Below are 25,724 nucleotides of genomic sequence, written 5' to 3'. Positions count from 1 at the left end.
TTACTCCTATTGCATAACTATTCAAGATTATTAGTATGAAGATGTTTATTGTAGTATTTTTATAACAGGGAATAACTGGAAGCAATATAAATGTCTATTGGGAATGAATTGACTAAATAAATTGGTCATTGTATACTACATTATATACAGTAAAAAGTCATTCCCTTCCCTGTATCCATGCCTGTGAATTATCCCCTCCCACACTGACTCAGGGCTTGGCCATGAGGATTGCTTTGGCCAATAAGAGGGTGTAGACATGATGCAAAGAAATGAAAAGAATAATGCACATTAGAGCTGTCCTCTCTTTTGCTGCTTTTGGGATCCTTACAACCAACCTCATGGAAACTGAGCTAGCCTGTTGGATGAGACCCAGTACCATAGCTGCCAGCCAGGCAACTGCCAGACGTCAAAGAAATACCATCCATCACTAGCTGTCCGCAGTTAAATGAACAAGGTTTGGCTAAGACTTTTGCTACAGTTTTATTAGCTGATAATTGCCTTTGTTTCTCTTGTGTATTATCTCACTTCTCTCTCTCTCTCTCTCTCTCTCTGATGATCACCTCTTTCGCCTATCTAGATCTCTTTCTTCAAGCTGCTTTCCCTGACTACTAAAGCCTCCAATGTATCTCTTTTCTACACTCTTCTATTACTTTCACTCAGTCCCATGTAATTTAATATTTATGTGCTATTTTTCTCTTTTTCTGTGTGTTAGTCTTTTCTATCTAACTAAATAATAAGCTCCTGGATTGGAAAGATCATATTTCACATCACACTCTCTGGCCTTCATAATGATAGAATTATATGTAGTAACCAGATTTTCTCCTTCTATCCCAATGTCTTCAAAATACACCTTGCCTGGGGATCCCTGGGTGGCTCAGCGGTTTAGTGCCTGCCTTCGGTCCAGGGTGTGATGCTGGAGTCCTGGGATCAAGTCCTACATCGGGCTCCTTGCATGGCGCCTGCTTCTCCCTCTGCCTGTGTCTCTGCCTCTCTCTTTCTTTCTGTGTCTCTCATGAATAAATAAATAAAATCTTTAAAAAAAATACACCTTGCCTAACTGTAGGACACCCCACTGGAGCAAGAAAAATGCTATACAAATGTAAGCTATATTTTTCTGCTCTGTAGCTGTCTTATTTGAATTTATGTATCCTCTGTTAAGTGAATTAAAAAATATATAGCAGGTTTGTGTGTGAGTGTGAGGGGATGTAGGGAGTCTCTTTCTGCTAATCTCAAATATGTATGTATATTATACATTGTGCTATCTATGTTTATATTAAACATGAAAAAAATGTTAACCATATAGTAAGTGAAAAAAGTTTACTTTACAAAAAATAAGACAAATACTGTGCCGGTATACACGAATACTATGTATGTGTAAAATCTTGAAGGATATACATCTCTCCCCACCAACCTCAAACAACTAAACAAAATACTGCTTCAAATTTCATTTCATTTATATAGTTTACCAAGAACATTCAACTTACTTAGTTATGTGAGATAAAGGAATTATTTTATATTTGGAAGTTAAACTTGGGTTAAATGAGAGAATTTATATTTAAAAGTCTCTCTTTTTGGGGTTAAGTTCTTAACCTGAGTGGTTAAGCTCTTAATTTTGGCTCAGGTCATGATCTCAGGTTGTGAGATCAGCCCTTCACTGTGTTCTATGCTGAGTGTAAAGCCCGCTAAAGATTTTCTCTCTCTCCCTGTCCCTCTGCCTCTCTACTCCCCACAACCCCAACCTCCTACCCCTGCTCTGCTAGCAAGTGTGCACATACTCTCTCTCCCTCTTAAAAAAAAAAAAAAAAGAAAAAAGAAAAAAGAAAAAAAAAAGGTGTCTCCTTTTACCATGAAACATTTAAGTGTTTTCTCTATTTTAAGTATTTTAGTAGATATTTGGGTTATAGGGGGTCATTCTGAAATACAGCCTGCACTTCTTAATTGAAAATAGTGCTGTGGTGATCAGAGGGGTATGATTTAGATGAAGTCATATAAGCATAGACAGATAGATTAATGAAAATGAGTAGAGAGCCTGCAAACAAAACTACTTTATCTGGCAACCACAGGGAGAAGGGATTGTCCTGAGCCAATCCCATTGGGATTCATTGTACTGTTTTTTGCTTTGTATATGTTTGAAACTTTCCAGCATTAAAAAAAGTTTTAAGACATAATGTAAAAAATAGAGATACTTTTGACAAAAGCAATAAAAATATGAGACATTGTAGTAATGTGAACCAAGCAATATTAGACCTTTATACAAAGCCTTGTAGAATTTATTTAGTAACTATTTTCAACATGAATGGAAAGAGATACTATTGACACTAAAAATTATTTTTAAAATGTCAATTCTCCAAATGGATGTCTAGATTCATTCAGGTCTCTTTAAAGCCCATTAGGATTTTTTTTTTTTTTTGGTAGAATTTTGATAAGCTTATTTCAGTGCTCATATGCAAGTATAAAGAACCAAGAATAGCCAAGGTGTTCCTTCAAAAGAAGAAACATGCCACACTTTTTATAAAGTTATAGAATTAAGAGAATGTTAATGAGGAACAGAAAAACCTGTAGAATAGAACAAAGAGCTGAGACCCAAACGTGAGGGAAAATTGATGACTGCAACTCTCGTTCTGTAATATTATTCAAAAGTCAAATTTTTCTTAAAAAATTATTCTGATAGTTTGTTAACACATATCTGAAACTCAACTTTGGTTATATTAGTTAAATTTGAAATGTGAAACTTTATTTTTTTATTTTTATTTTATTATTTATGATAGTCACACAGAGAGAGAGAGAGAGGCAGAGACACAGGCAGAGGGAGAAGCAGGCTCCATGCACCGGGAGCCTGAGTGGGATTCGATCCCAGGTCTCCAGGATCGCGCCCTGGGCCAAAGGCAGGCGCCAAACCGCTGCGCCACCCAGGGATCCCTGAAACTTTAAATCTTTTAAAAGACTATATTATATATGGATGAATTTCTTTAAAAAGAAAGAAAAAGCATTTTGCATAAAGATTAAGCTGATACATTTTGGTAATTATTCATAAAAAAAAAAAAAAAAACCCAAAACCCAGTCAATAAACACGAAAAGACAAGTCATAGTCAGGGCAAGAAGTATACCTCACTGTAATCAGTGGGTGATTATTGTTCCTTTTTTTTTTTTTTTTTTTTTTTATTATTGTTCCTTTATAAAACAAATGACATTTGGCAGTAAGGCTCTCACAATATTTGGTTGATTATTTGATTCAAGTTAGTTTCCACATAATAAAATTAAAAAGAAAAAAAAAAAAAAGACACCTGGGTGGCTCAGTGCTTTAGTACCTGCCTTCGGCCCAGGGCGTGATCCTGGAGTCCTGTGATCAAGTCCCACATCAGGCTCCCTGCATGGAGCCTACTTCTCCCTCTGCCTGTGCCTCTGCCTCGCTCTCTCTGTGTCTCTCATTAATAAATAAATAAAATTAAATTTAAAAAGTTAGTTTCTACAAACCAATAGCCATAGTCTTTTGAAACTTGCCTCTCTTTCTCTCCTAGACGTAATTAACAGATACCTTGAGCTTATCAGGCTTTTACAAGACAGCTAGATCCTTAGATTCTTTCTTCTGATCCCTCTTGTTCCACTGAAAAAAATATACTTGGGGCCACTCTTGTGTATTTATTCACAGACTCTGAGAAAGAGATTTTTGCCGTGACGATGAGACTCAGCTGTAAGTAGCATTTACAGCCAGCGTTTCTCTGTTGTATCTTTCACACATATGCATTAGAAAGTGTCTGTCTTTTAATCCTGAAGGTTCTGGAACTTGTGGGTTATCTCTTTTCCTTTCAGCCCTTCCTGCAGCTAGTTCTTTGTTTTTTTTTTTTTAAAGCTTTTTTTTTTTTTAATTTTTATTTATTTATGATAGTCACACATAGAAAGAGAGAGAGGCAGAGACATAGGCAGAGGGAGAAGCAGGCTCCATGCAGGGAGCCCGACGTGGGATTCGATCCTGGGTCTCCAGGATCGCGCCCTGGGCCAAAGGCAGGCGCCAAACCGCTGCACCACCCAGGGATCCCCCTGCAGCTAGTTCTTTTCTGAGTTCATCTCTTTCTCCTTTTTTGTCAAGTGAACCTCACAGCATCCAGGGCTAGTAGCATACTTTTCCTGGCTTCTTTGTATAAATCCATACGTTCATTAGTCACCTTAACTGCTTCCCAGGTAGGCAGCTGCTGTTTCTTCTGTATTGTACATGCCATCCATCATTTTTCCAGCCTTCTATAACAGTTTCATGCTGCTCAATTCCAGTGCCAGTGTGACATATGTTTTGTATTTGTTATGGCAATAGCCTCTTCCTGGTATCCATTTCTGTACTGGCTTTTCGTCAATAAGGCTGCTGTAACAGCTCCAACATTTTAGTGCCTTGCTACAATAAAAGTTTCTTTCTAGCTCCCATGTTAGCTATAAGTTGTCTGCAGTTCTGAGATTCCATTAAAGGTGTCTTACTCTGTGTTCCAGGTTGAAGAGCAGCCCTGTCTTGGTCTTAGATTGGAGGGAAGTGAAAACACTGAACTATGTAGCATCTCTTATTTCATCTTCTTAGACGTGGCATGGGAAGCTTACAATTCTATTTCATTGGCCAAGGCAAGTCTTATGGCCAGGCCCAGTGTTTATATGGCAGGAAAGAATTTGTCTCTGAGGGGTGTACTATGAGTCACCAGACCCAAGGACAGGGATGTATAATTTCACCTAAAGGGAGAAGATAGAATAATTGAGAACAGTAATACCACCTGCATATCCACTTCTAGATATATTCTCTAAAGCAGCAGTGTTTTTCACAGTGCTGAGTTCTTATATGAAAATAATAAACATTTGGAAGTTATCAGGGTATAAGTGACCATGGATAAGATAGCCCAGGGAGAGGAAAGAGAGTGTTAGAAACCTCATGGGACAGGTATCTACAAAGGAGACTAAGAATAAACAGAGGTGGGGGAAAGAATAGGAAAGAACATGTCTTGGACTCTTATGGAACCATTTCTGTCCCCCAAGCCACAACTTTTTAAAAAAGAAAGCCTGAATGCAAATGCTTTAAATCTGTTCAGTTTTTTTTTAATGGATTATTCCACATCTTTTGCTTTCTTTTTTTTTTTAATTTTTATTTATTTATGATAGTCACACACACAGAGAGAGAGAGAGAGGCAGAGACACAGGCAGAGGGAGAAGCAGGCTCCATGCACCGGGAGCCCGACGTGGGATTTGATCTCTGGTCTCCAGGATCGCGTCCTGGGCCAAAGGCAGGCGCTAAACCGCTGCGCCACCCAGGGATCCCCTAAATCTGTTCAGTTTATACCATCACAAGACTTAAATACTAAATAGCAGAAGAGATTTAAAAATGATACTTGTTTGTTTGTTATTTCAGAGATTTGCCACAATATGGGCAGAAGCAGTGGCAGTCCTATTTTGGAAGAACTTTCGATGTTTACACCAAACTCTGGAAGTTCCAGCAGCAGCATCGGTAAAGGAATTTAATAGTTACAGGAGAATGAAGATCCAGTCTATATTAGTCCATGTTTTCACCTTTTTTACCTCAGTGCTTTTTATCTCTTGATGCACTTTAATATATTTCATCTTCATGACACAAAGGAAAATACATTGCTTTTTTTCTTACCTACTTAAGTTTTTAAAATGTTATGTTGTCATCTGATCTTTAAAGATAGTATTATAGTAAATCTGAAATGGTTCAGATTACCTCTAACATAGGTAGGCTGCTTCGGGGTTTCATTCTAAAATAGGTGTTATGTTTTGGTCAAAGCTGTTGGGGGGTGTTGCTGTTAATTTTCAGGAGCATAGCTCAAGAAGTTTCTTTCCATATATCAGCTTACTTTAAATAAACATTTAATACATGTTTTTTTAATTTAATTGAATGATGTTGAAATCTCATGAAAAATTCATGAATTTGAATTCATGAATTCAGAATTTCATGGTACATTGGGTGGTATTTTATCCTATTAAATATACAGATTTGATTATTTTTGGAATTTATAGTCTCTTATTTCTATTTTTTTATCTCCTATGTAAAACAGACAAGTCTTGGATAATCGGTATGGCTTGAAGCGGTGGCAAATAGGGGAAATTGCTTCTAAGATTGGGCAGCTATACTACCATTATTAGTAAGTGTAATACATATGGAAAAAATAAAGCGTTGTCTTGATTTAAACACAGCATGCAGAAGTGTGCATACTCTACTTGGTAGGAGGGAAAACTAAAGAGGTATAAATGACCCCAGATTATAGTGATCAAAACAGTATTATGAAATGATCTTCCGTAATCCAAGTAACATTATTTGCTTCAATGGTTTACCTTTCAAACAGTTCATTTGGGCAGGCTTATTTATAACTGAAATGATTATGATCTTGGTTTTAGATAAATCATAAATACTAAATGAATTTATAGTTATTAACGATTTCACTTAAATCTTCGTATATCATAACTTATATGTTTGAATGAGTGTTTTTGGGGGGAATACTTCTATTTGTAGGATATATCTAAACGGTTTCATGAATTGGATAAAGATAATTTTGATAAGATCTTTAGTGAGTCAAGGAAAGAAGAGAACTCCCTTTAGGAATCTAAATCTCATAGAGTAATATCAGGTATACCATAAAAAGCTTGGACCATACAGAATTTCTTCCTCTTCCTGTCTTTTGGCTCACAGTCCAACATTCCCCCATTAAAGTCACTCTGAAAGGTAGAATATTTTCTTAAGTTCCTTGTAAAACTAGAAATGTTAAGCAGAGAACCAGATTCATCAGCATCCTCTGAAGATTACTGTGGATTAGTCCATTTCTGAGTCCTATGAGAAAAAAACTGAAGAAATGAGCCTAAGGACAAGTGACTATATGGATTTGGGGAAGGTCATGAAAGGTCTGGTAGAAAGATGTAACTGGGTGGAATGCTGTTTGGAGAATCCCTTCAAAGAATGAAAACAACGTAGACTTTGGATTGTCATCAAAAAAGGCTTGGGAGCAGTGGTGAGCTTTTTTTGTTTTTTTACATTGCCATTATTTTTACACATTGTAAGGGTATTAGGATTATTGCTTTGCTGATTCAAATTTAGGATAGTCGTTCTTATCCCCTTGTGTAGAGGAATAGAGAAAGAATGAAACAGGAAACAGGTATTCATCATGAAGATTTTGAGATGCTATCAAATTTAAATTGAAAAAAAATTTTTTTTCTCATAGCCTACGCACATCTGAGACCAGCTATCTGAATGAGGCTTTCTCCTTCTATTCTGCAATCAGACAGAGATCATATTATTCTCAAGTCAATAAAGAGGACAGGTATGCACCTACTGTTGTTTTTAGAAAGGAGGTAAAACACTTAAGAATTTTTAGTCTGTGTGGAAGTTATGCAGAGAAGCGCACATTTATTTAAATGGGCTTTATTGAGTGCCTTACAGTGTACTAGTCCTTCTTAAGCATAAAGATGTATTGTTACCTAAAAAGCAATAAATGTTATAGATATTATAACAGATGTCACAATACCTGGTGGAGTCAGAACACAAAGAAGGGGTTGATTATTTCTTATATGGGGTCCCACAAAATTTAATAGAAAAGAGCTCCAAAGTGAGGCTTAGCTGATAGTCTTTATTCTAGATTTGTTTTAGCCTGTGTAATTTGAATTCATATACATTCAAAACCTGTTGATGGGACTGAAGAAAAGCCTGCTAATGCTGTTTACATTGTCTTCTATAAACCAGATATGTTACAATTGTGTAGCTCCACTGTAAAAACAAAAAAAAAAAAATTACATAGAGTTCATTCATTCCCAGTGGTAATCTGTTGAGTATTTACTAATATATCTGGCAGTGTGGTGTAGATACTTGGGTGGGCGAAGAAAATGAAAAGAAAAAGGTGTGCGGGTGGTGTCTTTTCCTTTTAGAGGATTATCTTCTCATGGGAGTTACAGACATATTTGGGGCACAATTAAACTGTGATGTCATTAATTCCAGGTAAAAATGGAATTGCTAAAGAAATCAGGGTTCTGCTGGAGAATCTTTGTTACTAATATTCCAGGAATCATTAGAAGAGAAAGCTCAGGCATAGAAGATCTGAATGTTCTCTCTACTGCTGGAAGCAAAACTCACAGTTGTTGTATAGTGAAAAGATTATATTCTTTTAGCAGTAGACAAGAACATAATTTTGACATATTTTTCTAGAGAACACTTTGTGGTTGGCTATCATAAGCTTTCCGGCTAAACAGTGATATTTTTGGGAAAGCCCCACTCTTGTAAATCCCCTTCATTCCCTAGCAGATCTTAATCAGGCTTGTCCAGAGGAGTTGGGTTGGTACAAGCAGGGCATGCAGATACTGCATTCTCCATTTTCCCCCAAAGTCATCACCATGCTTCATTCTTCCATCAGAAGTTCCACCACTTACCTCTCCTTCAGATTTTCTCACGGTTTGCTTCACATATTTCCACTACAGATATATTTCCTCAGGAATACCCCTCCACACTTTTTTTTGCATTCGTATTGTACAATTTGAATTCTTGGTAAGATAAATTTTATTTCTAAAAATAGGCAAAAGGTCTATGTAATAATATCTTTTCAGTATGAAAATACATAGAAGGAAAGAACTTTTTATTTTTTATTTATTTTTTCTTTTTTTCCCCCTCCGCCCCACCCTCTAAGGAAAGAACTTTTTAAAGCAATAATGAAATACCTTGTCTAATTCACTCTTCTGCGTTTTCTAATTCACTTAAAGAGAAATTGGCCTAGGGCCCCTTAGCTTAAAACCCAACAATTTCATTTATTAAAAACCTTTTCTGTCCTAATAGCAAATACCACATATGAATGGTTTTCCTGTGCTGCCTCCTAGAGCAGGGCAGATGAACAGAAGTAGGATTATTTGAAACCAGGATGACCGAGTCTCTTGCCTTAGGCTACTAGATTAGAATGAAAGGACAATCCCACGTGTGAAACCTTGACCTCCTTCCCTTTACTTTAGGAAGGACTTCTGTTCGGTTGGTAGGTTGGTAGGTTGTTTCTTAGTTTGCTCAGGGCAGGGAGACAGTCAAGGTAGCAAATGGTGACAGCTGCTAAAATGAACAGCTGGTTTAGCCTAATACTCTCTAGTTTCAGTCATCTCATTGGAAATGGCAAGATTTCATTCTTTTTGATGGCTGAGGAATATTCTATTGTATTAATAAAATAAAATGTAAACAGAGAGGGAGACAAACCATAGAGACTCTTAATGATAGGAAACAAATTGAGGGTTGCGGGAGGGGATATCGGTAACTGATGAGCATTAGGGAGGGCACGTGGGGATCCCTGGGTGGCGCAGCGGTTTGGCGCCTGCCTTTGGCCCAGGGCGCAATCCTGGAGACCCGGGATTGAATCCCATGTCGGGCTCCTGGTGCATGGAGCCTGCTTCTCTCTCTGCCTGTGTCTCTGCCTCTCTCTCTCTCTCTCTCTTTGACTGTCATAAATAAATAAAATTTTTAAAAAAAAAAAAAAAGGAGGACACGTGATGTAAGGAGCACTGGGTGTTACATGCAACTAATAAATCACTAAATTCTACCCCTGAAATTAATAATACACTATATCTTAACTAAATTGAATTTAAATAAGAAATGAAATAAAATGAACAGCTGGTTGATTAAGTAAGAGAGTTTTGTGCAATTTCACAGTTGCAAAAATCTCAAAGGGGCAAGTTCTCTTTGCAGTGTCCCAGTACCTAAGGACTGTATTAAAGCCAAAAAGAATGGTATATTCCAGCCATCACCAAAAGTGACTGCCTGTCACTAAGCATATACAACTCTCAAAATGTCTCATTCCATGGGCCCATCCTGTTTCGTAGAGGAGACGTTGCCACATCATTATTTGTCCTGGGAGCCACAAACCCTGACTGTTGCCAGTGGCTGAGGCTGAACCTGGTCAGAGTTAGATGTAGAGAAGATGAAGTTTCTGAGTACTCAGAGTTTGGGGCCAAGTTACAGTCAGCCACCTGGGAAAACAGTTTCTCAGGCAAATGTGCAGAGTTGGTGTCTTAGAAGTAGGGGGCCTAGTAGACAAAGCTACAGTTCAGAGTGCCAGAAGAACTTTGTCAGGGGAATCATGATGTCAGTTGTAGTGTTGACAGTATGGAAGTTTTTTATCTTGGGAAACATGAATCTAAACTTGTGGACCTTGGCACTTCCTAGTAGTACTGTTTATAGGGAGGACTTGTTGTGGACCTTTCTAGTGTGGTTCATGGGATCATTTTTTTTTTTTTTTTTCTGTAGTTTGATATGTTTTCAGACAGTGGGCTATGGGCTGTTCAGGTTTTCAGGCCTGGCTGGGATAGCCTCTTGTGTGTATGAGTGGATAGCACTGACTTATTTATCTGTACTTTGCTGCAGTTCGACACAAGTGGTTTCTGCAATGGAATACATCCACCTACTTCTGTATATTTAATAAAGGGATTGGCATGCCTGTTTTTGAACTGTCTGGTAGCTTAGAATCCTTTTTATACTTTTAAAGTGCTATGAAAAAAGAAAAGATAGATACACTGCAAACACCATATGTGCCTACAAAATCTAAAACATTTACTTACTGGCCATTTGCAAAAATTGGTCAATCCCTGGTTCAATATGTGTTCTTGTGATCTGTGTTACATAGTTGTATAATCTATGATATAGATTCACAGAATCTATTTTATTTTTATTCAAAAAATTCGAAGAATTGTCTTATTACTGTTTCAACTATGAATTGACATCATCCTTCTACAAAAAAAAAAAAAAAAAAATTTCCTCCTATTTTGAATTCCAATTCTGACAATGTGGCAGGCTAGATACTCAGAAATAGTCTCCAAACTACCTAGAGATGCTGGATAAAAAAAATCAACCATCCTTTTAAATGGACAGCTTAGCTGTTAACAAAGTAAGGGAAATCCTTGGGTCATTAACCCTGTGACCAGTGCTGTGACAACCTTGTAAGAGAGTGGTCAGTTTTGGTGATATAAAAGAACTACTATGGATTTCTTCAGAAAAAGGAAAATTAAAACTGAAAGTAAGGGGTGATATACAAGGGAAAAAAGTTATCCCTCTGTTTCTGAAAGAATCACAGACTTCATAAGACAATAATCATTGTAATAATGGCTAATTGAGGTTATCCAGATAAAATGGGGCCAAATTCTGGACAAAAGAACATGAAAGGAGACAGTAAAGAATTAAGCCATACCAATAAGATCCATTTATTGTTCAGAAGAAACTTAAATAAAATATTTTTGTTTATTAAAATATTAAGAAAAATATTTTTAAAGAACCTAAAGAAAATGTATAACTTCAAAACAGGTAAAAGAGGAAAGTGAATAATAAAATTATGATGTATGATCATTACAATAAAAGGTAGGAAAGGAATGTATACTAAAGTAAAATATAATTAGTAATTAGCACAAAAAACTAAAGTAGAAATAAGTCCAAGCATATTGGTAACCATAGTAAGTGAAAGTGATCTAAACTTCCTAATAAAAGTCAGAGATTGTCAATATGTCTTCTTCTCTTTTTTTTTAAGATTTTATTTATTTGAGAGAGAGACAGAGCATGAGTGAGAGGAGAGGCACATAGAGAGGGAGACTGCTGATCAGGGAGCCTGACTCGGAGCTCAGTCCTAGGACCTAAGGATCGTGACTTGAGCCACCCAGGTGCCCCAATCAGTATGCCTTTAAAAAAGGAAAATCCAGAAATACAGTGTTTATAAGAGATCCTCCAAAGATACAAGAGACACAGAGAAAAAATAGATACCAAGGTGAAGAAAAGCCACTATATTTAAGGCAGAGAGTATTGTTATTTTTTTAAAAGGCGTATTTATTTGTTTATTTCAGAGAGAGTGCTTGCACATGAGCAGGGGGAGGGGCAGAGGGAAAGAGAGAAGCAGACTCCCCGCTGAGCAAGGAGCCCAACTCAGGTTCTATCCTAGGACCCTGAGATCATGACCCAAGCCAAAGGCAAATTCCTAACTGACTGAGCCACCCAGGTGCCTCAGCAGAGGGTATTATTAAGGTTAGAGGTTTACTTCTTAATAGTAAAAGGAACAACTCAAAATAAAAAATTCTAAACTTGTTGTATATACACTTGCTTATACATTATAATAAAGAAAAAAGTGGCATATTTTCTGAGAGGAATTGATAGAAAATGATCCATTATACAAGAAGATTTTTAATATACCGTATTTAGTCATTTACATATCAAAGAGGGGAAAAAATGAGATTTGAGTAACAATTAAAAACTTATTCTAGGGCAGCCCGGGTGGCTCAGCAGTTTAGCGCCGCCTTCGGCCCAGGGGTGTGATCCTGGGGTCCCGGGATTGAGTCCCACGTCGGGCTCCCTGCGTGGAGCCTGCTTCTCCCTCTGCCTGTGTCTGTGCCTCTCTCTCACTCTCTGTGTCTTTCATGAATAAATAAATAAAATCTTTAAAAAAAAAATTGTTCTAATATGCTTAAAACTGCCTACAACATTAAGCAAATACACATAATTTTCAAGCTTATATGAAAATTTTGTGAAATTGATTTACACCTGATGCAAAACAGGTTTCAAGGGGGATCCCTGGGTGGCTCAGCGGTTTAGTGCCTGCCTTTGGCCCAGGGCGCGATCCTGGAGTCCCGGGATCGAGTCCCATGTCGGGCTCCCGCCATAGAGCCTGCTTCTCCCTCCTCCTGTGTCTCTGCCCCCCTCTCTCTCTCTCTCTCTCTCTCTCTCTCTCTCTATGTCTATCATGAATAAATAAATAAATCTACAAAAAAAAAAGATAAAAAAAAACAGGTTTCGATTATTTTTAAGTGTATGATGTCTAACTGTGGTGCAATGCCATTAAAAATTAAGAACGACAACATAGTTTTAAAAAAAATCAATAAATTTATCAATTAGTAGACACATTTCTCAATAACTCATGGGCCAAAGAGGGATTTAAAAAAATTTTATTATCAAACATATACAGAATGTATCATCATAAGATTATTACAATTGTAATGAAGGCTGTGGAAGTTGGAAATATTGGGTTTGGATTGATAAGGAATGAGTATAGATGGTCAGGTGTGAAGAGAGAGGTGCAATATTGATTGTAAATATCCTGTGATAAGTTACTCATAGCAACCACTAAAAGAATAGTAAGGAAGAGTTACAAGTAAGAAACTGACAGAGGATAAAAAAAAGAGAAAGCTAAAACATAGTTGATTAACTGAAAAGAAAACAAGAAAGGAGTCCTAGAAAACACAAACACAGAAAGGGGAAGTAGAAAACAACCAGCACAGTGGGAGATACAAACTCAGCCAAAGCAGCAATCAGATAAAATGTAAATGGTCCAAGTTCCTGAGTCTGTGAGGCAGAGATTGTCAATGTGGATAAAAAAGCTAACTATAGGGATCCCTGGGTGGCGCAGCGGTTTGGCGCCTGCCTTTCCTGGAGACCCAGGATCGAATCCCACGTCTGGCTCCCGGTGCATGGAGCCTGCTTCTCCCTCTGCCTGTGTCTCTGCCTCTCTCTCTCTCTCTCTCTCTCTCTCTGTGTGACTATCACAAATAAATAAAAATTAAAAAAAAAAAAAAGCTAACTATATATTACCTAACAACATTAGTTAATATGAAAAGACACATGTACTGGAAATAGAGGGATAGAAAAAGATACGGCTTACAAAGTAAGCATAAGAAGACTGGTTTGATTATATTAATATCAGAAAATAAGATTTCGAAACAGAGAACGTTCTTCCCAGAACTTTTTTCACCTCGTATTTTCCTGCCTGTTGTCTTTTACTCTTTATCATCTTACCTTGAATATCATTCTCTCTAGGAAGCCTTCTCTGTGGGCTCAAATAGCATCCTTTATTTCTCCTGTTGTATTTATTCCGCTGTGTTTTAAGTGTTTATCTGTCTCTACTGAATTTTAGCTAGCGTCCTGTCTCTGAGATCCGTGAAGAAGGGGCCATGTCTGTAATTGTTTTAATCATTTTTCTAGCACTCAGCAGGGTGCCTGTTGCATGTAAGTTCTCAATGGGTACTTGTTCAATGAATGAATATATGAATGACCACAAGGAATCTTTAAGAAATGTGTTTAAATGCTACTACAGGTTATATGCAGAAATAGTTGTAACTGTGCAAAATAGGATCTAAAGAGTTTAAAAGCTTCCAGAAAGATAGAAAAATCAAAGAACATGTTTTCTTTTTTAGTCTAATGAGTAACTTCCCATTTATCTGCTGTAGACCTGAGCTGGTTGTTAAGAAGCTACGATACTATGCAAGATTTATTGTAGTTTGTCTTCTGCTCAACAAAATGGATGTTGTGAAGGATTTGGTGAAAGTAAGTGTGCTTTAAAATTACTAAAATTCTAATTTGTAGTTGTATATGGATAATTTTGTTTTTTAAAAATATTCAGGGAATAATTTTCATATATGTAAATCATTACAACATTCAAAGTACAGTAACTTTGGACAAGCGTAATGCTAAAAGGATTTTCCTGCAGTCTTCATATTTTAGATACACACTAGCCAGAGACAGTTCTCCTAATTCCTTGCTTTTGTCCCTTAAGTATGTTTTACTTTCACCACCCATCAATAGATTGTTGGGAAATGAAAACAAAAGTTAAAATATTTAGTTTAAGAGAAAATTATTGAAAGGTTAAGTCAAGAATAAGCATACAATGTTTTACAAAGGTATTGTGAATGAATTTTGATTTTTCCATCCTTTTACTATGTCTACGTCACTGTCCTCCATTAACTCAGGTAATCAGGAGTTAACCACACTTGGGAATCACTCAATATTGCACACCCCATTCTGGTTGCACTCTGTAATCGGTCATTCCAGTGGCGTGCTTCCTAATTTTTGGTACTCAGGTAGAACATGCTAGTTTTGACAAGTCCTCTTCTGTCTTCCTCCACCTCTAGTTACTATGGCTGTTCCCAAAACACAGTATGATATAAATCCAAAGAAAATCATGTAGATAGTCTTCATTTTTTTTAGGTGTTAAAAATTTGGGGCTTTACCTTTAGAAATCTTCTATTAAATTTAGTGCTGGTGTAGCATTGAGTAAGTATGAGTCACTCTGTTTCTCTATGAAGATCTTATTGATGTGTATTATTCTGGAGTCTTTTATTTTAAAGCAAAATAAAAGTTTTCTTCTTTGTTTTTGGCTATAAGTGAGGCTATATGTTGATAATAATCAAGCTTCTTAACTATATCAATTTCTGTCAAGAATATGGTGCAACATAGCAATCTATTTTTATGTTTTTTTTTTCCTGTAATCATTTTCCTTGTGATATTTTAAAATCAGGAATTGTCAGATGAAATTGAAGATTATACTCACCGCTTTAATACAGAAGATCAAGTGGAATGGAACCTGGTGCTTCAAGAAGTAGCAGCTTTCATTGAGGTCAGCTTTTGACAAGATAGATTGTCATAATTATGGATCAGTAAATGCATATGTGATATACATTTTTATTGTGTGTATAAGTCAAGAAGAAGGAATAATTTATTATATTAACTTTTGTTGTAGCCATCAACTACTTACTGCTTTTTTCTCCAGGCGGACCCCGTGATGGTATTAAATGATGATAATACCATTGTGATCACATCTAATCGTCTTGCTGAAACAGGAGCCCCATTGCTGGAACAGGGCATGATTGTGGGACAATTGTCTCTGGCTGATGCACTCATTATTGGTAATTGTAATAACCAGGTAAAGAATTGTGAAGGAATTATACTTAAAATTCACTTTGAAAAATAATGGTTTTTATTGCAGAATTACAGATTATTATTAGAGAATGATTATTTCCTTATAAATATCCTAAATCCATTTGTGAGGAAATGGTTAATTCAATTATGCCATGTCCATATGAATTATATTACAGACATTTACAAGTTTAGAAAGAATTTTTAATTGCAGAGGAAGATATATTCGTGATATGGGAAGTGAAAATAAACTTGTTATTGAGCTATATAAACCAAATTATTTCATATATGTTAAAATCGCTATATACATATATGTATAGGCAAAAAGACTAGGAAGAAATTTACCAATATCATAAAAGGTTTATCTCTGAATAACAGAGTTATAGGTGATTTCTTTTTTTAAAGCTTTGCTTTAAAAAAAAAAGATTTAATTAATTAATTAATTTATTTATTTATTTATTTATTTATGAAGGAGAGAGAGCATAAGAGTGGCAGAGGGTGGGGGAGAAGCAGGCTCTCTGCAGAGCAGGGAGCCCAGTGTTGGGTTTGATTCCAGGACTATGGGATTGTGACTTGAGCTGAAGGCAGATGCTTGACTGACTGAGCCACCCAGGTGCCCCAAGCTTTGCTTTATTTAAAATTTTTTTAAGATTTATTTATTTATTTTGGGGGAGAGAGAGTGCATGTATGTGAGCAGGGAAGGGGCAGAGAGACAGGAGAGAATCTCCAGCAGACTCCCTACTGAGTGCAGATCCCCACACATGGCACAGTCCCACAACCCCATAATCAAATCTGAGCTGAAATCAAGAGTTGAAGGCTTAACTGACAGCCACCCAGGGGCCCTTGTTTTCTTCTTTATAATTTAAAAAATCTGTATATTTTACAGTGAAGTAAAAGGGAGGAAGAATTATTTTTAAGTATATTGTCACAGCAAATATCAAATTTTTTTCATGACAGAATGTTGATAAGGATTTAAAGTGTCCAGTGAATACATTTTTCTATATGCATTATTTACACAAGTTTTAATTTTAGATCCTTCCCTCACACCTTTTTTTGTTGTTGTTGTTATTGTTCATAACTTTTTCTAGTACTTCTCCAATTTTGGCTTTTAAAGCCATTAATTTGCAAAATTAATTTAAATTAAAACATTGCTTGCTTATGAGCAGAAGACACGAACAGACAAATCTCCAGGGGAGACCTACAGATACCCAACAGACACATGGAAAGATTCTCAGCATCACTCATCATCAGGAAAATGTAAATCAAAACCAAAATGAGATATCCTCACACATCAGTCAGAATAAAATAAAAAACACAAGAAACAACAAATGTTGGTGAGGATGTAGAGAAAAAGGAGCCCTCTTACACAGTAGGAATGCAAACTTAGGCATCCACTGTGGAAAACAGTATGGAGGTTCCTCAAAAAGTTAAAAATCTAGAACTACCCTATGATCTAGTAATTGCCCTACTGGGTATTTACCCCTAAAATACAAGAACACATATTCAAAGGGATGCATGCACCCCTATGTTTATTGTAGCATTATTTGGAATAGGCAAACTGTGGAAGCAGCCCAAGTTTCCATTAATAGATGAATGGATAAAGAAGAGGGTGTGTGTGTATCTGTGTGTGTATAATGGAATATTATTCAGCCATAAAAAGAAATGAAATCTTGCCATTTGCAACAACATGAAAAGAACTAGAGAGCATAATGCTAGGCAAAGTAAGTCAGAGAAGAACAAATACCATACAATTTCACTTATATATAGAATTTAAGAAATAAAGCAAATGAACACAGGGAAAAAAAGAGAGAGGCAAACCAAGAAACAGACTCTTAACTATAGAGAACAAACTGATGGTTTCCAAGGGAGAGAATGATAGGATGAGTGAAATAGGTGATTTGGATTAAAGATTTAATAAAAAATTTTGGGGGTGCCTGGATGGCTCAATGGGTTAAGTGTCTGCCTTTAGCTCAGGTCATGATCCTGAGGTCCTGGGATTGAGCCCCACATCAGGCTCCTTGCTCAGTGGGGAGTCTGCTTCTTCTCCCTTTGCCACTCCCCCTGCTTATGCTCTTTCTCCCTCTCTCTCTCTCCCCTTTTCTCAAATAAATAAATAAAATCTTTTAAAAATAATAATAAAATAAAATTTTAAAAAATTAAAAAAAAAGACACTGCCTGCCTGAAGTTCTATAGAAGTATTATTCATAATGGAAAAGGATGCAGCTTTAATATCAGATAGAGAAAATGTATTGAAGAGGTTCTGAAATATAGGCCATAGCCTGTTCCATTAGGCTGTTTTGCCAAAAGTTAGCATGTTTTGAAGGACCTAATATAGGTCTTTTTGTTAAGATGACTACTTTTCATGTTTTTAAAAATACCTGAGGAAGTTGATGGATTGGCAGAAATAAAAATAGATAGAGAAATACAGATAAAGCTGTATACAGAAAATGTTAATGGTATAGGATCTAGATGATGAGTATTGAGTATTACCATACAATTAATTGTCTTTGGAAGTTTTTTCTAATAAAACACTGGGGGGGGGTAAATTAATATCATTAAATACACATGAGTGTCAGGGGTAATATTACAGTCAGAGATTTCTAAGTCTGTGTACTGCATTAATGGGGACGTTTGTTTTCTTTGGTCTTCCAGGTTAAGTTTAGCGAACTAACTGTGGACATGTTCCGGATGTTACAAGCCCTGGAAAGGGAGCCAATGAATCTAGCTTCCCAGATGAATAAACCAGGAATGCAGGTGATCTTCTCTCTACATTTGCGATTTTGGTAACACTGTTCCTGCTTCTGCTCCTCATGGAATGCTATTATACAACAAATGCTACACATGTGAATAAAGAATTCTCTTGATGAAACACAAGAGAGATAAGCACAATAAAAGTAACATGGAATTTTTAAAAAGCTATTTGATGAAGAGGATAGTAAAAACAGCCATTGATAATTCATCTGTGAAATACAGCTTGTATGTGTCTTGTTTTCTGTGTATAATATAGGAATCAGCTGATAAACCTACCAGACGAGAAAACCCCCACAAATATCTGCTCTACAAACCAACCTTCAGTCAACTATACACATTCTTAGCAGCATCTTTTAAGGTATATATGATCTGATAATTTTTATTATGTGGGGAAAATGTGCTCTAAATAGAATCTGAGAGTCACTCTTTTCTTTGAATCTTTAAATCAAGAATTTAGATAAAATATGAAATTGAAAACTGCATTCAGAATATCTGATCACAGGGATCCCTGGGTGGCGCAGCAGTTTGGCGCCTGCCTTTGGCCCAGGGCGCGATCCTGGAGACCCGGGATCGGATCCCACATCGGGCTCCCGGTGCATGGAGCCTGCTTCTTCCTCTGCCTGTGTCTCTGCCTCTCTCTCTCTCTCTCTCTCTGTGACTATCATAAATAAAAAAAAAAAAAAAAAAAAAAAAAAAAAAAAAAAATTTAAAAAAGAATATCTGATCACAGCTATTTTGAAATGGAAATTGCTTACAATGTTATAACTGCTCCTTACCATTAACGAGAATAGTGATTAATTATCATTCTTCTTTCTCCAGGTTTTTATTACTAAACTACTTTAGGCATAACAGTCAGATTGCACAGGCATGTTATATGTTCAGACAGCTCTGTGGAGCCTTGTGGTCATCTGAAAGAATTATGAAAAGTAGAAAATTCCTCCCAGCATTTATGTAGAGAAAGCCACAGGCAGGAGTTTGTCCTTTAGATCTATAGTCAGGGATCCCTGGGTGGCGCAGCGGTTTGGCGCCTGCCTTTGGCCCAGGGCGCGATCCTGGAGACCCGGGATCGAATCCCACGTCGGGCTCCCGGTGCATGGAGCCTGCTTCTCCCTTTGCCTGTGTCTTTGCCTCTCTCTCTCTCTGTGTGTGACTATCATAAATTTAAAAAAAAAAAAAAAAAAAAAAAAAAGATTTAGATCTATAGTCAGAATCCTTACTTCTCCATTTCAGGGTTTGCAGAGAACATTCTCTAACTGATGAGGTTTTTGAAATAATATCTTCAAAACTTTGGTAATAGTATAGATTCATAATGTCTCTTTGTTGTGTAAGCAGTTATAAGTTGGAACCTGTAAGAGTGGTGGTTCTCTTGGAGAAGAGTAATATATTGAATTAGGTTCTTTTTGTCCCTACAACTTTAAAATGTCAGGAACTTTAAATAAAACTGTTTGTTGTTTTGTATATGTGATTTTCTTTAATTTCAGGAGCTGCCTGCCAATAGTGTGCTTCTGATTTACCTGTCAGCCACTGGTGTTTTCCCCACAGGTCGTTCTGATAGTGAAGGTACAATAAAGGAATGCTCCCTGTCGTGAGCAGGGCTTGAATTCTCTTTATTTTCTACAAGACCACGGCCCATAGCCCACAGACCATCCCAAGCTTTCCAAAGAGGCTTCCAAATTGAAACCTGGTCTCTTTGTTGAATTGACAATCTTGTGGATACCCCAGTCTATTTCATTTGTTGAAATATTATACTTTGAAGTCCACAGATCATCAGCAAATTTGCATACTAAATGCATGCCTCACTATCAAGTCTGCCAAAGGCACATATATATTATTTAAATATATATGGAATAACCATGCCTAATGTTCTACTTCACATCATTGAGTTTTTCTGGGCCTTTAGGACATCAGGGAATCTGGTCAGTGGCTTCATTGTGGCTGAAAGTCTTTGTAGAAATTAGTGCACTTTTATAACTGTGAAAGTTCAAGTCCTCATGATTTTGTTTTCTGTCCTTTTTTGGTTTTTATGGATTCAACCTGAAGAATAATGGGATGCTGTTTCAGAGTCAAAACTTAAAACTATCCAGAATATATGAGTCCAGAATATATGAAATTGTCAGAATAGATGAGTAACTTGGATGTAAATTAGGCAATTAAATCTTTGGACAAAAAAATTTTTTTCTTAACATCCTTAACATTTTCCTCTTCATCTGTTTGTTGAAATTTGCATTCCTTTATACAATGCATGTCCCTGCCATCTTCCTTGCATGACGTATAGATTCTTTTTAAGTGTTAAAATGAAAACAAAACAAAATAAATCTCAGAGTCTTTTCATGGCAGTGATCTTACAGGATGAAATATGACAGTGTTGAAAGTGACACAATCATAAATACTGCTTTAAATTTTTTTGTAATGAAGTTAGTAAGTTTTATTTATAAATGATTATTTCCATGTTTTATAACATGTGCTAGAAACTGGGCCCCTATTAAAATATTGACCTCTTATTTTACTGTTTCAGAGTACAGTAGGTACTAACTAAATGGTCCTTTGAGAGAGATGATTCCTAACATCCCACAGTTACTGTTCCATTTAGACAAGAGTTCAGCTAACCAATGTGACCATAGGAAAGGCTAACTTCAAAACTGGAACTACAGTGGCTGACATAATTAATGACAATAACAGATTTTTATCACACACTGAAATTTGACATTTCTTTTCTTTAAATAAAGTTTTTATCAATGACAATTTTCAAAACCCATTCAAAATTTTCTCAAATTTTATAATTAGTGGCTCACTTAAAATTATATTTAAGAAATGATTAGGACTTCATTCTGCAACTTTCTTACTTAGATAATTTGGTTGAATGTGAGATTTAACTTTGCTTGAAATGTAAAGATCATTTTGAACTTCCCAGACCTCCATCCCTTTTCTGCACCCAGAAAAATGGGGTGTAGTAGATTCTTGTTTTGTTTCTCATTATATTCTGTTTGAAAAACTGATGAATACTTAAATGATTTTTTTGAATGTTGAAACAGGCAACATGCTGAAATCATTTAAATACCGCATTAAACTAAAATGTTAAATTTTAAAATGATTAAAATGTTTTGTTATTGTCTTCCGTTTGTATCGAGAGACTCGTATAAGACCTTTGTATTTGAGTGTCAGATCAGTGTTATTCTCCAACTGAAGTCTAGAATTCTTCCCTTTGTTTTTATAGGTCCTTATGATTTTGGAGGGGTACTTACTAATAGTAATCGGGATATTATAAATGGAGATGCCATCCACAAACGAAATCAGTCCCACAAGGAAATGCACTGGTATGTATTCCGGTGTCTCTCCCTATTATAAAAATTATAGTTGTGTCTTAGAAAATATTAACTAAAATGGGGAATTTTTTTCTAGTACTGGAAATATTCCCTCAGACTACCATTAATAACCCTTATTTGGATTCCAGTAATATTTTAGTCTCTGACTGTCCTAGGAAATTAGAATTTTTGACTGATGTTTATTTTTTAAATTTTCACTGAGTATTATATGTCAGGCACTATTCAATCATTGGGGATATGTCAGTGAGCAGAATTACAAGTTGAAAGACTGTACATATATACATAAATAATATGTCAGGACGTGATACATGTTAACATCAATACAAGCTTTTAAATAGAAGGTTCTTTTGGTTTGATATAGTATAAGTGAACTTAATTGTATGATTTCAAGTAAATTTCATCTGTGTAAGTTTGCTCTTTTCCTAAATACAACACATTCACTGCTTGGACCATTATTGGCTCTGCAATCTCTCTAGCTGAGGGATCACCATCTGGTTATAAAGGGGACTGGACTTATTTGAAACTACATTTCTGATAGCACTTTATATAAAAATGTTAACTGTTCATATTAAAGAATGAGGAAAGAAAGGCAGAGAGGGAGATATTTCAAATTATGTGTATAATAACTAACAGTTCTCCAAGCCATATATTGGTGCTGTCATTGACCTTGGTCGTAAATGATTTATATTCAAGAAAATTATATCTGAAAGATACTGAGGTTTGATGATGTTGCTTATTGACACATCATTTTATATATTTACATTTACATTAATATTTTTATACATACGTTGTCCAGTAAACCATGGGAAAGAGAGGATGCCCACTAAAACTGTGACCTTTTTAAGCAGTGGCTCTCAAATGTATGTTACTGGACTTTGGGTCCAGTGGGTCTTTCTTGGGCCAGGGAATCTATATGTTTAATAAGCACCCCAGCAGATTCTGATGCAAATGTACAGAGGAAGCATAATAAATAGTAAAAGGGGATCCCCTACTTAGTATCTGCAATATTAAGTTGTAGCTTGACATATTAAAATCTTTGGGACACCTGGGTGGCTCAGTGGTTGAGTGTCTGCCTTTGGCTCAGGGTGTGATCCCGGGGTCCTAGGATTGAATCCTGTATCGAGCTCCCTACAGGGAGCCTGCTTCTCCCTCTGCCTATGTCTCTGCCTCTTTCTCTGTGTGTCTCATGAATAAATAAAATCTTTTTAAAAAATAAATAAAAATCTTTAAAATAGATCAAGATTTTAAAAGATTGACTGCAGTACAAATCTGGTTGTGTTCTCTTATCGTATTCTCAGAACATTTTCTTAGAGTTTTTAGATTCTAAAGACGCACCTATGTGCTGACTTATGATGTTTTTCTATTGTATGTTTGGTCCATCTTTAAATCTGTAGACTTCTCTTCATCTTGAATATTCCTGAATAATAATTTGCTCTGAATATTTCCCTAGCTAAAACTGCTAACTTATCTATCCCAGTCAAGATAGACATATTTTGTCTTTGGTTGAGTTCATCTTTGTTTTCTGCTCAGTGCTATGATGATGAGATCTGGGCAGACCATACTGAGGAGTAAGATTTCTAAGACTTGGCCAGTAGTTGCACAGTTAATCATCATTACCATTATTGTTTCCCCAGCCTTCATCCCGGAGACCTCTACCCTTTCACAAGGAAGCCCCTGTTTATTATTGTGGATTCATCCAACAGCGTTGCATACAAGGTAAGTTCTCCAAGCACCATTGTGCGTGTTAGACATTATGGCACCACCTCGAGGTAAGCAGTCTTAACACAAGCCTTTTTATTTTGCTTTATCTTTTAAAAATTTTACTCAGTTTGTATTTAGTGTTTCTTTTCTTTTGAGGTTGTGCATGCTAGTCAGGATCTGGTGCTATGAATAGAGACAAGAAGAAAACGAATGAATGGACACTCAGTGGAAAATTATAAATTCTTCTGCAGAAAAAAAAAAATTCAAGATTTCCAAGATCTCTGGTGGGAGGTTTATTTTTGTTATATAACCCAGAGTAATTTTCTTTTATAGAGGTAGGAGTATATAGGCAAATTTTATTTTCTAGTTTTCAACCCTTTCCTCTTTTACACCTGAACGGCTGGAGTTTGAATGAATTCTCTATCCCATCTTACACTGTTACAATCTGCATATCAACATAAATGGTTTTAGATTTTTTTTTTTAAATTTTGTGACAGTAAGTAAGAAAAGATGGCCCTGATTGCTGAAATAAGTAACAGGGTTTTAAAGTAAAAGCCTTTGTTTTATATTTTGCTATAGAAGCAGTGTTTTTTAATGACTATGTAAAAACTACCCATAGTGAAACACTTTAAAATTGGATATTAGAATTCAAACTAATTTACAGGAAAATGAAAACAGAATCTTTATATGTGGTTACAATATTTCATTAGTTAATGATATGTTCAAAAATATGCCATGAACACAGATCTGCCAATTAAAACTATTTCTGTTGTGGGTGTTCATGTAATTAAATGGAGAAGCAAATACTAGATTTATTTCAGGAGAACAACGGAAATAAATGTCTGCTAACCAAGAGATGACCCCAAGCATATGTTTTCCATCTAATTCTTATGTTTAGTTTCACTTTTTAGAGTTAGTGTCTGAATTTCAAGAGCATCCATCCTATTTTAAATTTTTCAGCATATATCCTGCTACCCACTTTTGTCAGGTTTGACATTACAACTTTTGATTTTAGGAAAATTACTATATACTTTCTTAAATCATGTCTGTGTTGTTGCTTTTAATCTTTTTGAGGGGGTGGGAAGTTGCTGAAGGAAAGGAAAGCTTTATTTGCTAACTTATTTAAACCTATACAATCAGAAGAGTCCAATATTTTGTATCTTCACAAAATTCAAAAGAAGCATTCTGTGCCTTGATATCAATGAAAATGAATCATTTGCTACAGTTTAATGTAACAGAGTATGTTGATGTGCCAGGTCAAGTGTATTACTGAATATGATCTAGCATGCATTTAGAGTATTTTAGCAGTCTATTAATTTCTCTCCATTTGATTGGATAATATTTGATATCACTTTTTATAATCTCAGGAATATCATTCATTGTATGTGCCTGCTATTTCTAAAGTGCTGTTTGGATAGAGAATGAGTACTGCACCCTGATTTTTTAAAAACACCATTGTGCATAACTGGAAATGTATTTACCTAACAATATATCGTGATTTAATTGAAAATTTCAATATTCTGACACCCAGGATAACAGTGCACTAATAGAAAGTTTCATTTGTTTGCTTTTGATGGCCCATGCCATATCACTCCTTTCAAAAATTAAATTGTCCAGAACATACTTATCTGCAAATCAGAGCATGGCACAGACCAATTTGGTCTTTTTAAAAATTAGTACTATTCAGTGCCTCTAAATCTAGTATGCATTTCTCTGTGTTAACATAGTGAAGGTGTCTGATATTTACTTTTCCAACAAAGCATATGTGAAAAGTCTTAAATTACCATTTTGCACATTTCTAATGAAAAAGAACTCTGTGACTGATGTATTATTTCTTGAGTGCCAACTCTACTATAAATGTTTCCTGAACATGTTTGCTAATATTTCTTCATATAGATACCAACATTTCATGTATATTTCTTTATTTAAATATTGTTTCTTTATTTTTATGGGAATAACTCATGCATATAGTTTAAAGCTGTAGTACTCAACTCTTTCTGTGTATCAAAAACATTCAAGTCCTTCTCAAAACCATCTGTCCTGGACCCCAACTCCTGTGATTCTGCGTCGGTTGACTTGGTGGGTCCTGTGGTGTTGGTGCAATTCTAGTCTGTGTCAAGGTGGGGACCCCTGAGTCAGCAAGTTACCCCATGTGTTACCAAAAATGGCAGTTCCTGCTCTCCTGCCCTGTCCCCATTTGCCTTCTCCCAGGGGCCACCAGTTATATCTTTCGTAGCTGATGATTTGGTATTTAACCATCATTTGTCTAAATAACATGCTCGTGTTGATAT

General features: G+C 36.0%; 1 protein-coding gene across 7 annotated transcripts in view; it reads left to right on the top strand.

The window, feature by feature from the left end:
* Positions 1–25,724, top strand: part of SCAI (suppressor of cancer cell invasion) — a 164,629-nt gene that overhangs the window by 102,929 nt on the left and 35,976 nt on the right. For 6 of the 7 annotated variants that reach the window (XR_013353767.1, XR_013353766.1, XR_013353765.1 and 3 more), the window contains 11 exons: positions 5,378–5,473; positions 6,042–6,128; positions 7,200–7,298; positions 14,194–14,290; positions 15,261–15,359; positions 15,513–15,665; positions 18,311–18,412; positions 18,666–18,767; positions 19,891–19,969; positions 21,624–21,723; positions 23,367–23,448. Coding sequence is in view for 4 of the 7 variants with exons in the window: in XM_077850647.1 (XP_077706773.1) it covers positions 5,378–5,473; positions 6,042–6,128; positions 7,200–7,298; positions 14,194–14,290; positions 15,261–15,359; positions 15,513–15,665; positions 18,311–18,412; positions 18,666–18,767; positions 19,891–19,969; positions 21,624–21,723; positions 23,367–23,448 (1,096 nt within the window). In the remaining 3 variants the exon portion in view is untranslated. The remainder of the gene's footprint in view (positions 1–5,377; positions 5,474–6,041; positions 6,129–7,199; positions 7,299–14,193; positions 14,291–15,260; positions 15,360–15,512; positions 15,666–18,310; positions 18,413–18,665; positions 18,768–19,890; positions 19,970–21,623; positions 21,724–23,366; positions 23,449–25,724) is intronic. The other variant, XM_077850650.1, reaches the window with a different exon arrangement.

This window comes from Canis aureus, chromosome 16, assembly GCF_053574225.1.
Source record: "Canis aureus isolate CA01 chromosome 16, VMU_Caureus_v.1.0, whole genome shotgun sequence".
Taxonomy (NCBI): domain Eukaryota; kingdom Metazoa; phylum Chordata; class Mammalia; order Carnivora; family Canidae; genus Canis; species Canis aureus.
Note: the sequence above shows the minus strand (reverse complement) of the source record. Positions and strands in the feature narration are given on the sequence as shown.